Genomic DNA, 13,067 nt, shown 5'->3' on the forward strand with positions numbered 1-13,067 from the left:
TCTTATAAAAGAAACACAGATAACAATTTCTAACAATTTCAAACAATTCCATATGTAACATTTTATATATATATATATATATATATATATATATATATATATATATATATAAATACTGGATGACTGGGCACAGGTATGCATATAAACATAAAAAAACAGAGCAACCTGTAGTGGCACATGGCTTAATACATAATTTAAATTTTGAAGAAACATTTTCAGTGAAACCAATTAGAAAAATATCACAAAATTTAAGTACACACAGTCTGAGAACCATGGAACAAGCCCATCAACTCATCACTAAATCAAAATTTCCAAGTGGATTAAATTTAAGGTGACTTAGTCAACAAAGTGAATTTATAAAATTAAATCATATGTTCACCATTGTACATAATTCATTCTTATTTTTCATGTTCTGTGTTGATGTTTTATGTTTATTCTGTTCTTATAGCCCTATTTATATAATTTTTGTAATTTCCTGAAGACGGCTTAAGCCGAAATATAGAAAATGTTTATTACAATAATTGAAGAATTCTTATTGAAGATTAATATATATATATATATATATATATATATATATATATATATATATATATATATATATATATATTGGGTGTTCACAAAAAGGTATCACAAACTTCAGTGGGAGATATAGTACTCATCATTTAAAACAAAAAATGCCCTATAAACACAGGTCAAGAAACGTCTTGTTTAGCCTCTAGCTATTATTTTGCATTTTGTATAAAAAATTATTATCTCTAAACCTAGTAAAGTATTACCTAATATAAACCTAGATTAGGTACCAAATTTGGTACATAGATTGGATTAGGTAAAGAGGAAAATTGAACAAAATTATGATCTTATTTGCTTTAATAATTTAAAAATATATTTTTAATGTCAAACAACGTAAAAAAACCTGCATAGTTATAACATTTTCTAGGTACCAACTATTTTAAAATTTGTATACCAACTCCAAGGGTACTTTTTCAATGAAGTCCATCAACACATAAGTGAGCATGGGCATTTTAAAGATACGTTTGCATATGCCAGGAACATCAAACATGTCACAGCTGAGAGACATCACTTATGTGTATAATACCATATTTTGTATATATATATATATATATATATATATATATATATATATATATATATATATATATATATAATATATACAAAATTTACGATTCTCTACTTGACCACTTTTATATAGATATAATTGATCTTTTATATTTATTAATTATTCCCACAAAAAACGATTTTTGTTATATTAGGGCAAGATGAAAAGAAAATCCTGTCTTAATCCTAAAAGGATCTTTGCACTATTTCCAGAGTGATAGGATATTCAGGATGGTAAGGTTCGGGGTAGAAGCCGTCGCCACCTTTCAAAATCCCATGAGAAGGTATATTGGGCACTGTCTTCTCACCTTGGAAGAAAAGGAGGCTAGGTCTGTTCCTGGCTCTTCCAGCCAAAGTGGGCAGGTAAACAATACTCTCTTATGTTCAGACTTGCAAAAACCTTTAACGCTAAGGGATCCCATCCTCTCCAGCTGTTATCCTTTGTTGTATCCAACAGCCCTTTTTACCCCAATATCTTGACATTTGCAGTTAATGATGTGCCATCAATGGATACCCGTTGGGTTGCTAAGATTTAAGTAACAATCAGTTACTGGTGTACCCAGAATAGATTCTAGTAACAGGTATAAACCAACCTGCAGTGAACTCTCCTGGAGGAAGAAACTATTCACAGTAAATAAAACATCTAAATTAAAAACAAGTGGCCGACTTACCCATATAAACAAAAGAAATAAATAGTATCAACATATACTTTGTTGTTGCTATTTCCCAAGTTTTCTTGAGAGCCACAATAGGACCTCCGTGGTCTTCCTTGATCTTCTTCCCGTCGCTACTCGTCGGAGTGGGCAGAAAGCACATGATGGCTGTGGCAGCTATAGAGATGCCCAGCAGCGCTAGGATCACAGTGGTCCTTGTATCTCTGTCTAAGTGATCTTTACCCTCCAACACTAAGTAGGCAAAAATATTTCCATAAAACATTCTGAAACATAGTATAAATTGTTTGTTGATAGCAATTAATCAGTGCTATATACAAATTCTATAGTATGTTCGATGATGGAACACTTAGAAAAATTTTGAAAATCTTAATTGCATTGCAAAGTTTAATGCGTTTTGAACAGTTAGATCAAACGTTATCAAAAGAATATTTTCCTACATACACGATTATAGAGGAAAATTAAGTTATTTTTGAAAATGAGCTGCCTCAATTGAGTGTTTATAGTGAACTATGAATAAAATGAGTGTTAAAGCTCCCTATAGAATCCTAATACAATGTAAACTCAACCTGAACCTAAAAAAGGGTAGTTATTTAATAGTTCAATTACCAAGAAATATAAACCCCTGCAGTTTGATATGAGCTTCAAGCGATTCAAAAAGCCTTTAATCAAATTGTATTGACTAACTGTTAATGCTAATCTTCAGTCATCATCTATAGTATCTTCCTTAATTGTGCCCAAATTTACCATACATGTAGACACCCAACAAAAATAGTTGTTGGAAATATGTACCAAATCCAGAAGATATGTAAAAAAATAATGGCTCTCAGCTGCAAGAACACAACATGGTATCCCACATGGGATAACAAATTAAAAGAAATTCCTTCTTCTTTTAATTTGTTATCTTAAAGGATACTGTGAGTTAAAGAATCTGATATCGTTTAGAGAGGAATTTGTAACTATATGCGTTGTCCAAAAGCTGATGGTACTAATATTTTAGTTTTATGAAAGACATTTTTTTCATACAGAGATTTTTCTAAGACCAAAGAATTTTCAAAGGTAAAATGTATTAAATACAGATGTCTAATTTAATTAAAAGATGGGTAAAACAAATAAGAGCATTTTTTTAGTACCTATTGAATTTATGTTCAAGATGTTTCACAGAATCAATAGGAAACTGTTTTTAAAACTACAGAAGTGTTAATTTAATACAAATTTTGAGTTCAGCTCCATTTTACCTTCCGTTCCATTTAGTACAGCATCTGAAATCTGAAGTTGCCTTAAACTTGATTCCAAAAATCTGGAGCCAACATCCATATGAAGAGATAATAAAAAGTCGGTGACATATATGAGCTCAAAACGATTTTGCATTGTTTTGACATCAGAGACACCTAGACTATAAAAGTAAAATCTAAATGAAGAGTTCTCATTGTCCCAACAGGTTTTCTCATAAGCGGAAGTTGACTTGAGCTGAACTTAACATTCATATTGAATAAACCCCTATATTATGTGTAGTATTAATTAATTAAATGAAAATAAGTTGCAGGCTATGTTGTTAATAAGACATCTATCTGGTATCTATGCTTTAAGATAGCTATCAAGAGCTTCTAATATCAAATTTATTTTTCAACTATTCATTGAAATTGTGAGCCTATAGAATGGAATTTTGCCAGTATCTGACAACTAAGTTGCTTGATTACACTGCACAAATTTGAATAAAAGCACACATTTGTAATGAACCAGTTTGACTTACGCAGACTGCCATATGATGTTGAATATGGCTAAGTTCCTTGTGAGCGTCAGGCTGGATGAGATGAGCACCATATAGTTGCCCTGGGTGGTCCACAGCATGGAGGCACTAACGCCACAGCACACTGACCCAACATAGAGAAGCCAAGCCGACTCTGTCAGGAACGATGCTATGAACAAACTATCCATCAATACAGACATTGTTAACATTACTGTTGAACATTAATATGATTCATTTACCCTAGATGTCCACGTTAAAAAAGCATTTGGTCATGAATAAACTATTTATTTTTTGTTAAAATCTCATTTTGCCCTCCTAATGCCAAAAATGGACTGAAACTGAAAATAACTTTTTTGTGTTCTAGGCATACCCGCAGAGGCGAGGCAGTTTATACTCGCTTTTAGGTAGTATTTGATTTCAATAATTAAAAAAGTGAAATTTTCAGAAAACAAAAAAGAGGAAAGATATATTAAAATTTAAACAACTACCTATGAAAATATATTTCAATTTTCCACAATAAACTAATCATCTGAATTAAAAGCAAATTATCACAATAGATGTGGAATATCTTAAAGCATAAATTGTGCTTCATGAATATTTATCCGATGACCTTGGTAAGATGTGCACACTTAGGACACGTGCAAGCCACTTAGTACTTTATAGCAAGCGCTTGAAAGGTAAACATGCATGACAAACTACTGTTAAGAATTGTTGACTCAAAACAAGAGGTATTAAATCGTTAATATCCCAAAAAGAAATTGTATTTATACTTTAATCAGAAAATGCATTAATGAGAATTGTTTACCTGTATGTATTTTATGATTTTCCATATGTTCAAATAGAACTTTTAATTTATGGCTATGTGCTCAATTGAATTTTTAATTTAAATATTTAGGAAATAAATAAAAATAAGGACTTATTTTTGACAAATTTCTTTATTATAATTCCCTTTTCCAATGATAATTCACAAATAAAGACCGCCATTGAAATATTTTAAGTTGGAGCATGCTCCCTTCAGAAGGCATTCTTTATAAATTGTTATGACATAATAAGTATAGGTTCCAGTTACCTACAAATATCACCAAAATTGTCTTTCTTTATTTTGAAATCATTCAAAAATTAGTGTTTTCTATCAGCGATTGGCGAACCATGGGGTCTTTACCACTATGTACAAAGTGTAGGTACACCACACCATGTGATGCATATCAAGCTTTGCTAAGTTTGCATGCAAAATTTCAAAACTATAGCTCATTTCATTTTTAAGGTGTTCTGGAGACTGTCACTCATACAAAAATATAGTTCCCATCATGCTTACCAAAAAGGCCAATGTAAAAATATTCACTAAAGTTCAGTCAAATCACATATAAAATGAAGCTTCATGCACAATTTCATGTCTATAGATCAGTTTGTTTTGGAAATATCATGCAGACAGACAGATGGAAATTTAATTTTTCCACCCCCATGAGTGATAAGCTTTGCTAAAGCTCAGCCAATAATTTATTCTCTTATACTAGATTTATACGAACGTTGCACAAAATGCTTACTAATATGTGTAAGACGTCAGTAAGGGAACAATGGCAACCATGTTGTGTGTAGAACCACTGAAGTTAAATCACTGTCACATTTTGTAATTTAAAGTAATCCTAGCTATTTTGTATTATTTACCTGTAACCCAAAGATCCAATGATGAGTGTTATTTTTGGACCACATAAGCTGACAATCGAGGGCACCACCCACATGAATATGGAGAAGGCAATGTAGAGAATGGCCAGACTGACGTAGCCATCTCCTGTAAATGATGGATTTTCTGCCTGCGTAGACGCAAGGAACAATTTCTGAAACAAAATACAAGAATAATATGTTTATTCTCTTTTGGTTGTGGAAAATCCATCTCACTTAAAACTGCATTCTATGTACAAAGTTAAGTGAAAAAGTATTTAGTAAACAATAGACCAATTTCTTTTATAACGTCATATTGAAAACACACCTTTGCCATAATGGCAAGAGTTAATTCAATGTGAATATTGAGTTCAGCTCAATTTCACCTTCCACTTGGTGCAGAGTCTGGAACCTGACACTGCCGGACACTTGAATACTGGGATTTGGAGTCCACATCCATCTGACGAGATCCAAATAAAGTTAGTGACAAAGAAGCTCAAAACGAACTCCTTGTATTGTTTCAACAACGCATCCACCTAGACTACAAAATCAAGTGTAATCTAGGTAAAGAGTTGTTCTCACTATCTGAGTGTACCATGAAGTTTTCGACACAATCCCAAAGTACAATGGAGAAACCAAATTTTCTACACACAACACAGCTATGGTGGGGAGGGTTGATTCAACGTGAATGTTCAAGATTTTATTGTTATGTGTGTTAGGTTGTTTGGATTCAGTCAAACAAGAGTAGTGTAGGTTATATCTGACAATGTCATCTGTTTTATATCTATGCTATATTATCATGAAACGTTTGTGACAATAAAGATTTATTATTATTATTATTATTATGTTGAGTCAGCTCTATTTCACCTTCCGCTTAGTGCAGCAACTGACTGTGCCATTTTTAGTCAGCATTATATCATCTTCAGTTTTGGTTTAATATCTGTTGACCGAAGATAGCTCTCCACTGTGAGGCCAAAATATTTCAAGAATTTAATTATGTTAACAATGTTTTGATATAATGTGTACATGAACCGGAAAACAGATTTATTTCATATTTTCTGTTCTGTGTTTCCATCAATCTCATTATTTGTAGCTTGCATAATTCCTTTTTAATTGTACATGTTAAACTATAAAAATAGAGTTGAAATAAGAAACCAAGCTAACTAAAGATGTCTCAGATGGATATATACACCAGGACATCCTATTCAGTGATTTAAAATGTAGATGGATTAAGAGCCTTGGAGTTTTTCTATAAACGTAGTGTATTAAACCTTTAAAGGCAATTCAGTTGCAATTCAGCATTCCTAGTGTCCTTCATAGCATCTGAATAGTGAAGACTGTTAAGATTCCCGGAGAACTCTAAATGACGCTCAGCTTAGGAAAGGTATTTGGCATTAATTAATAAGATAAGGATACACTAAGGCAGGGACATATCCAGGATGGTGATAAGGGGACCAATACGCCTCCCCCTGTCCAAATTTCGACTGAGTATTTTCAGTCGGACATAATAGCTCTCAAAATTCTAACAAAATGTCAACACATACTTGAATATATATTTTTAATGTTTTATTTTATTACCTCCAGGATTATCACCTTTCCAAAATAAATTTTTGGAAAAGCTCCAGTTTGAAGTTTATGTCTCTAATAGTGGTGTTCTTTTTCTGCATATAATTTTCAATGGTGATAAAATAGAAGCCTCCATATGAATTATAGGTAATTCTTGCAGGACATGAAGTTAAAAAAGCCTGGCACAAGTTATATCTATAGATTTATTAAGTCCTAATATTATCCAACTAAAACTTAACTTTAACTTTAAAAAATGCTTAATTTATTATACTCTTAAAAACTGCTTAAACCACTGTTGAATTTTTGTTTGTTGCTGAATTGCCCATTCTAACCACAATTATTATGACATGTACATCATTGTACAATGTAATTCATATTTGTATTCATCCCAAAAATTTATGAAATTTGATTCATTAAAAATCACAATTGTGTTATTATTAGGTTATTATAAATAAATCAATAATCTGTGTTCCAAAATGTTTACAAGGCTCTTGATTTTAAACCAGTACTATGTATGTTACACATAAAATTGTACTATGCTTAAGGATGGTTTACCAGTGTTTACTGATGTGTAAAATTTACACACTTATTCTATTAAATATATGTTTAAATTTAACATCAAATATTAAATTAACAGGTTTTGCACTTTGGTTTTGTTTCTTCTTTTTATAGACAAATAGACAAATTCTTTATTTACAAATTCTTTGAGAATTGTAACTCGTCAAAATTTGTTACAGATCATATAAATACAATTGCGTAGTTTACAAACAATGAATTTACAGGTAAATGTCCAGTTTGGTTGTTAGTTTTGCTCTCTGTTCAGGTATTCTTCTAACGAGTAGAATGGATTTTGCAGCAGCCACAGCTTCACCTCCTTCTTGAATTTTGCCGCACCATGTCCCTTCAGGTCTTCTGGCAGGTGGTTCCACAGTTTTAAACCCATGTAAGAGGGCTTCTCCTCAAATAGAGAAAGTCGATGCCCAGGAAGATGAAAATCTGTCGCTCGTCTTGTGTTGTAATGATGTGTGTTACATCCTCTGGGAAAACCTCTCTCGTGCACACAGGTTACTGCCTCCAGCACGTACAAGGATACAACCGTCAGAATTGAGAGGTTGATAAAAGCTGGTCGACAACTCTCTCTTGGCTGTAAGTCAGCAAGTGTTCTCACTGCTTTTTTCTGTGTTACCAGCACACGTTGGAGATTTCCTGCAGATGAATTACCCCAGACCAGGAGACCATAGCGAAGGTTCGATTCAAATAAAGCAAAGTAGGCTGTTTTTGCAGAGGGTACATCACTTATTGATTTTATTCTTTTAACAACATACAGTCCAGTACCTAATTTCCTGCACAGGTTGTCAATGTGCGTTGTCCATTTGAGATCTTCATCTATTGTCACTCCCAAGTACTTTGCCTCTGATGCTGCTTGGACGTTAGGCAGGTGCACAGTTTGTTCCTTTTTTGGGCCCAATATGAGTTGCTGGGTTTTAGCTTCATTAACTACCAGGTTATTAATATGGCAGTACTGTACCGCCATGTTCATTGCAGTGAATGACTCTATCTCCAGGTTTTCTGGGGTTCTATCGGCTAAAAGTAGAACGGTATCATCTGCATACATCAGAGTTGTAGCAAATTCATCTAAGTATATGACCATAGTCCAAAACAAGATTATGGCTTTCATACAAAATATTTATTTTAGTACCTTCCCTTCACTATGAGGGGAAATGTCATGTGCTGTCATTTATCAGGTCAAAAAACCGTATAATACAAGATTATAACTTAAATGGCAAAGTAATTACAAGAGTTAATTCAATAAAAGATTTAGGTGTTGTAGTTAGTAGTGATTTATAATTTGCCAATACATAGAAAACTGTGTCAATTCAGCTAGTCGTATGATTTATAATGAGAGAGGGGGTCAATTTTTAAAATATCAGGTCTTTTATCACATTGTACACATCTTTAGTCAGATCAAGACTTGAGAATGCTGTCATTGTGTGGAATCAGATGCATTTAATCCATGAAGAAATTATTGAACAAGTTAAAAAAAGAATTTTGAGATATTTATATTATAAATGCTTTAATGTATATAAATATTTAGTACCATACAATGAGTTGTTGGGAATGTTTGGGGTGGAGAGTCTGAGTTGGAGGATGCAGTATTTGGATATTAAAAATCAGGTTGGCTGATTTAAACAGTAAAATCATAGATATCGTTCATTGACAACAGTATTTTAGATTTATTTCAATCGTTACAAACAATGAACTGTCACATGTGGCTGACATTGTCAGTACAGTCACCTGCATGTGACTGACAACATGACATTGAAAAGTCACTTTATCACCAACACTCCTTTCAGTACATGCACTTATCTTTTTGATACCAATTTGGAGGTTACGTTAATTTATTTTGGAAGTTTGCTACATTTAAAGCAATTAGACTATGTTTTACAATTAACCATTACCAGTACTTAAATTAATAATAATTACACCTAAAGCAATAAAACGTGGATAAAAACAGCAAAATCCCATTTAACAGCATGTAGTATTTAAATAACAACAGTCTATCAGGTAAAATATAACACTGTTTTACGTCTGGAAAATCAGTAACAACTGAATTTGAACTTGAATCTCTAACTGAGTCAGTAAATAAAGGCAAGTGTAAAACAGAAATTTCTATGGACCTTGCAAAACATTTTGATAGTGTAGGCCATCCAATTTTAATAAAACACAATCACTGCAGATTTCAAAAATGCAATTAAATGGTTTAAGCCATACCTTTCAAACTGAGCTTTTGTATGGCAAAAGGGATATATGCAGTAAGTCATAGGAATTCATGCATACCATTTTTAAAGAACTTGCAATAATGACCTTATTATGTATGTATATGTATTTATAACTGTGTTAAAGAAAATTTAGGTAATTATTAAAACCATCAAGATGTGTATAGATGTAGTATAAGGCAGAGATATATGCTTGACCAATTTTCTATAAAATTACAGAAAACAAAAAATGAGCCACAGTACATGAAAACTAAATAACTGTATTTAATTAGTTGCCTGAGGGAATATGGGGAGTTAGTATTAAAAGGTATAAAATTATTATAAGCAAATTGCTAAATGAAAATTGTTTTTACAGCATTGATGATTAACTAATCTTTGATGTTATTTACTTAAGATTTTAAGTAGTATTAAGTATTTATTATTCTGTTTTGTGTGTGTATTTATTTGTTGATTTTTTTTCTTAATCTTGTTAGAATGTTATTGATGGTTATCTTGGTTAGATAATTTTTGTTGACTGTTTTTGTTGAACCCATTTTGTTAGAAGTATGAGTATGAATAGTTTTAAGATGTATTAGCTGTCTATGGTTGTAAAAATTTGACCACGTCTATTGCACAGTTGTTTTCTAATGACAATAAAGATCTGAATCTGAAGCCAATTCGTTGAGATTATTCACTTAAGCTGGCTGTTCTGGTGGCCATCTTGATTGCAGAACAATATTAAACCTCATGCACTTTTACAACCTTATTTTTAGTACCACAATTATGAGTAATGTCTCATTTTAAATATATAATTAATAACCATACAAACACTTTTTATGTTATTAACTCCACTTATAGGGTTATCTATATATATTAATGTAATGAAAGTAACTTAAAATTAATTTAAATTAATTTGAAAGGGCTTTAGTTACTTTCATTACATTAAAACACTTTTTAGTTTTTTTTTAATATTTGTATTGGTTATTCAAAAAACTAAAGCTTTAACTTCTTTGTAGTTTATTGTTTTCATAGTCCAGATGTATACATTTTACAAAAAAGATATAAAAAAGTTAATGAGCTTATTAATAATACATTTAAAGTGAGACATCTCCCAATAACGCTAAAACCAATAAATGAGGGTAAAAAAGTGTGTATGGTTTAACATTGTTCTTATGCTGAAAACCTCAAGGTCGTTTCACTACAGCTGGCTCTTAACAAAAAACCTAGCCATATACCCAAAACTAGAAACAAACACTTTTAACACTCAAACTATTAATTTTATGAGGCCCCCTTTATAATTGTACCATTATAGATAATTTGGAAAACTCACAAACGTTTTTTCCACAAAATAACCTTTTCAATTTAATTTCATTTAATTAGAGAGTATATGCAGCTTTCTAAAAAATCACAACTTATTTTTCAATACAGAAAAACTGAATTTTCCAGATTCAAAAAAAGTCAAAGATAGGTGTTACTGAAGTATTGATTACATATTATTATCAGGAAATGTACTGATAAAGTACTAAAAACAGGTTTAACACATTGATTAACATTTAAACTGGGATGAACACATTAGTTAAGTACTATTAAATTTAAGTTCAGATGTATAACCTCAATATAGGATGTCTTATTTCTGTTACAAAAAAACTTTGGGAAACATACATTTTGCAAATATTCATCCTCATTTCTCTTATGGTATACTTTTTATATCGAAAAAATATGAACAGTATCTCTCCAGATCAAATTTTCTCTGGAGTCTCTGATCTGGTTACTCTTCGTGAATTGTTTCAGCTCACTTTCTTGCAGAATTAAATTGTCATAACTGAGTGAGTAAATAATGTTTCACTACCATAATCAATAAATAAGTCTCAAAATCATCCGTTAAGAAAGAAATGAGATAATGATTTATTTTCGATAAATATTTACAATTTAATCATAAATTACTCATTTGAAAATACTAAACCATCTTTAACCAGTTGCGATGGTTTAGCAATACATAAAAAACATAACTTAGAGTCTACCTTTACAAAATAAATAGTGCGACGAGCTCGTGCAACATCTTAACCAACACAGTATGTACACTTCCTAAATCAATAAAACAACATACAAAAAACAATAGTCAGAACATAATTAGACAAAAGCAAAGCTTCACTTCTAATAAAAAAATATGTGACATCATAAGTAACATAACAAAATGTCGTAGCTAAGATATAATCAAATTGAAATTAACAAAGTTCCACAAAAGAAAATACTAATAACAATAATGATTGAACTGTAATATTGTACTAAGTATCTGTAAAAGAAACAAAAATAGCATAATCTTACTCAAAATATTATTTCAAACTTATTCACATTCAGCAAAATATACCAAATCAGACTATCTCAGAATATGTATCAGTATTGACGTGTCCTCAAAGTTAAAAAGCCATTGCTTTAATTTATTTTTAAACCTAATTTTTTATCTACACAATTTAATGTCTGCTGGTATTTCATTAAATAGTTTTGCACCTAAAAAAATAAAAGATCTTGTCATTAAGGATTTTGAAACTTTTGGTTTTCTTAATAAATTGGCTGATTTACTACGTGTGTTATGATTATGCATTATAAGCTCGGTTTCATTATTGCCACTACGAATAAAGAAAATTTGAAGAACCTTGAAGATATATAAATGTTGTAAAGGTAATATATTTAGTTGATTAAATAGATTAAAAGATGATTCTCTTTTATTTTTATGTAATTTAATCCTAATATAATGATTCTGCACTGTTCTTACTTTTGTTATTAAATTCTTGAAAGTTCCTCCCCAACAATGAATGCCATATTGTAATTTAGAGTTTATGAGAGCGAAATAGAGTATCTTTAAAAAAGAAAGAATCATCATGAGAAGTTGAGAAAACCTTTCATTTCACTTAGTTCTAGAATGACCTTCACACTACTTCGGGATGTTCAGTAAGGGTAAGATTGAGATAGTAGCCGCCTCCTATTAAAATCCCATATTAGTTCCATCATGGGATCATCATGGGGAAGGATAGCAGGCACTATATCTCAATTCTCAATAATGTCACCTTAGAAGAAGAGGAGGTTAGCTCTTTTGAACCTTCTTTCAGTCAAAATGGGCAGGTTATTTTACTCCTTCATATGTCATGTTAGGCTTGAAAAAACATTTACATGAAGGAAACCCCACCAACACTTATACTACAAAATAAACTATTTATCAACCTTTTTACTCAATATCTCATTCAACTTTTGTGGTTAGACACATGTAACTCTTTGACATCCATTGGGTTGCCCAAATGTAAGTCACATTGTAGTGCCCAATGTAGGCAGATGAACCCTCTTGGGTTATCTTATTAATATACAAAAAAACAAAAAGATAGCCCAAATTGGAGTCTTGAGGAACTTCTGAACCGGTATAAAACTCTCAGAAAATACTTCACCAAAGTCAGGCAGAAGTCAACTTGATCGTACTTTGTAAGAATGATATCCAGGACATTCTGACCTTGATGGAGCTGGGACAGATTTTGAATCTTAAAACAGAACATATTCTAT

At 31.5% G+C, this 13,067-nt stretch overlaps 1 protein-coding gene across 1 annotated transcript in view; it reads right to left on the reverse strand.

Moving 5' to 3' along the window:
* LOC124364273 (UNC93-like protein MFSD11) overlaps nucleotides 1-13,067 on the reverse strand; it is a 37,592-nt gene that overhangs the window by 12,614 nt on the left and 11,911 nt on the right. Inside the window, exons 2-4 of the mRNA XM_046819619.1 lie at nucleotides 5,203-5,372; nucleotides 3,541-3,717; nucleotides 1,788-2,053 (exon numbers count right to left, since the gene is read on the reverse strand). Coding sequence (XP_046675575.1) covers nucleotides 1,788-2,053; nucleotides 3,541-3,717; nucleotides 5,203-5,372 — 613 coding nt within the window. The remainder of the gene's footprint in view (nucleotides 1-1,787; nucleotides 2,054-3,540; nucleotides 3,718-5,202; nucleotides 5,373-13,067) is intronic.

Source organism: Homalodisca vitripennis, chromosome 6, assembly GCF_021130785.1.
Source record: "Homalodisca vitripennis isolate AUS2020 chromosome 6, UT_GWSS_2.1, whole genome shotgun sequence".
Taxonomy (NCBI): Eukaryota; Metazoa; Arthropoda; class Insecta; order Hemiptera; family Cicadellidae; genus Homalodisca; species Homalodisca vitripennis.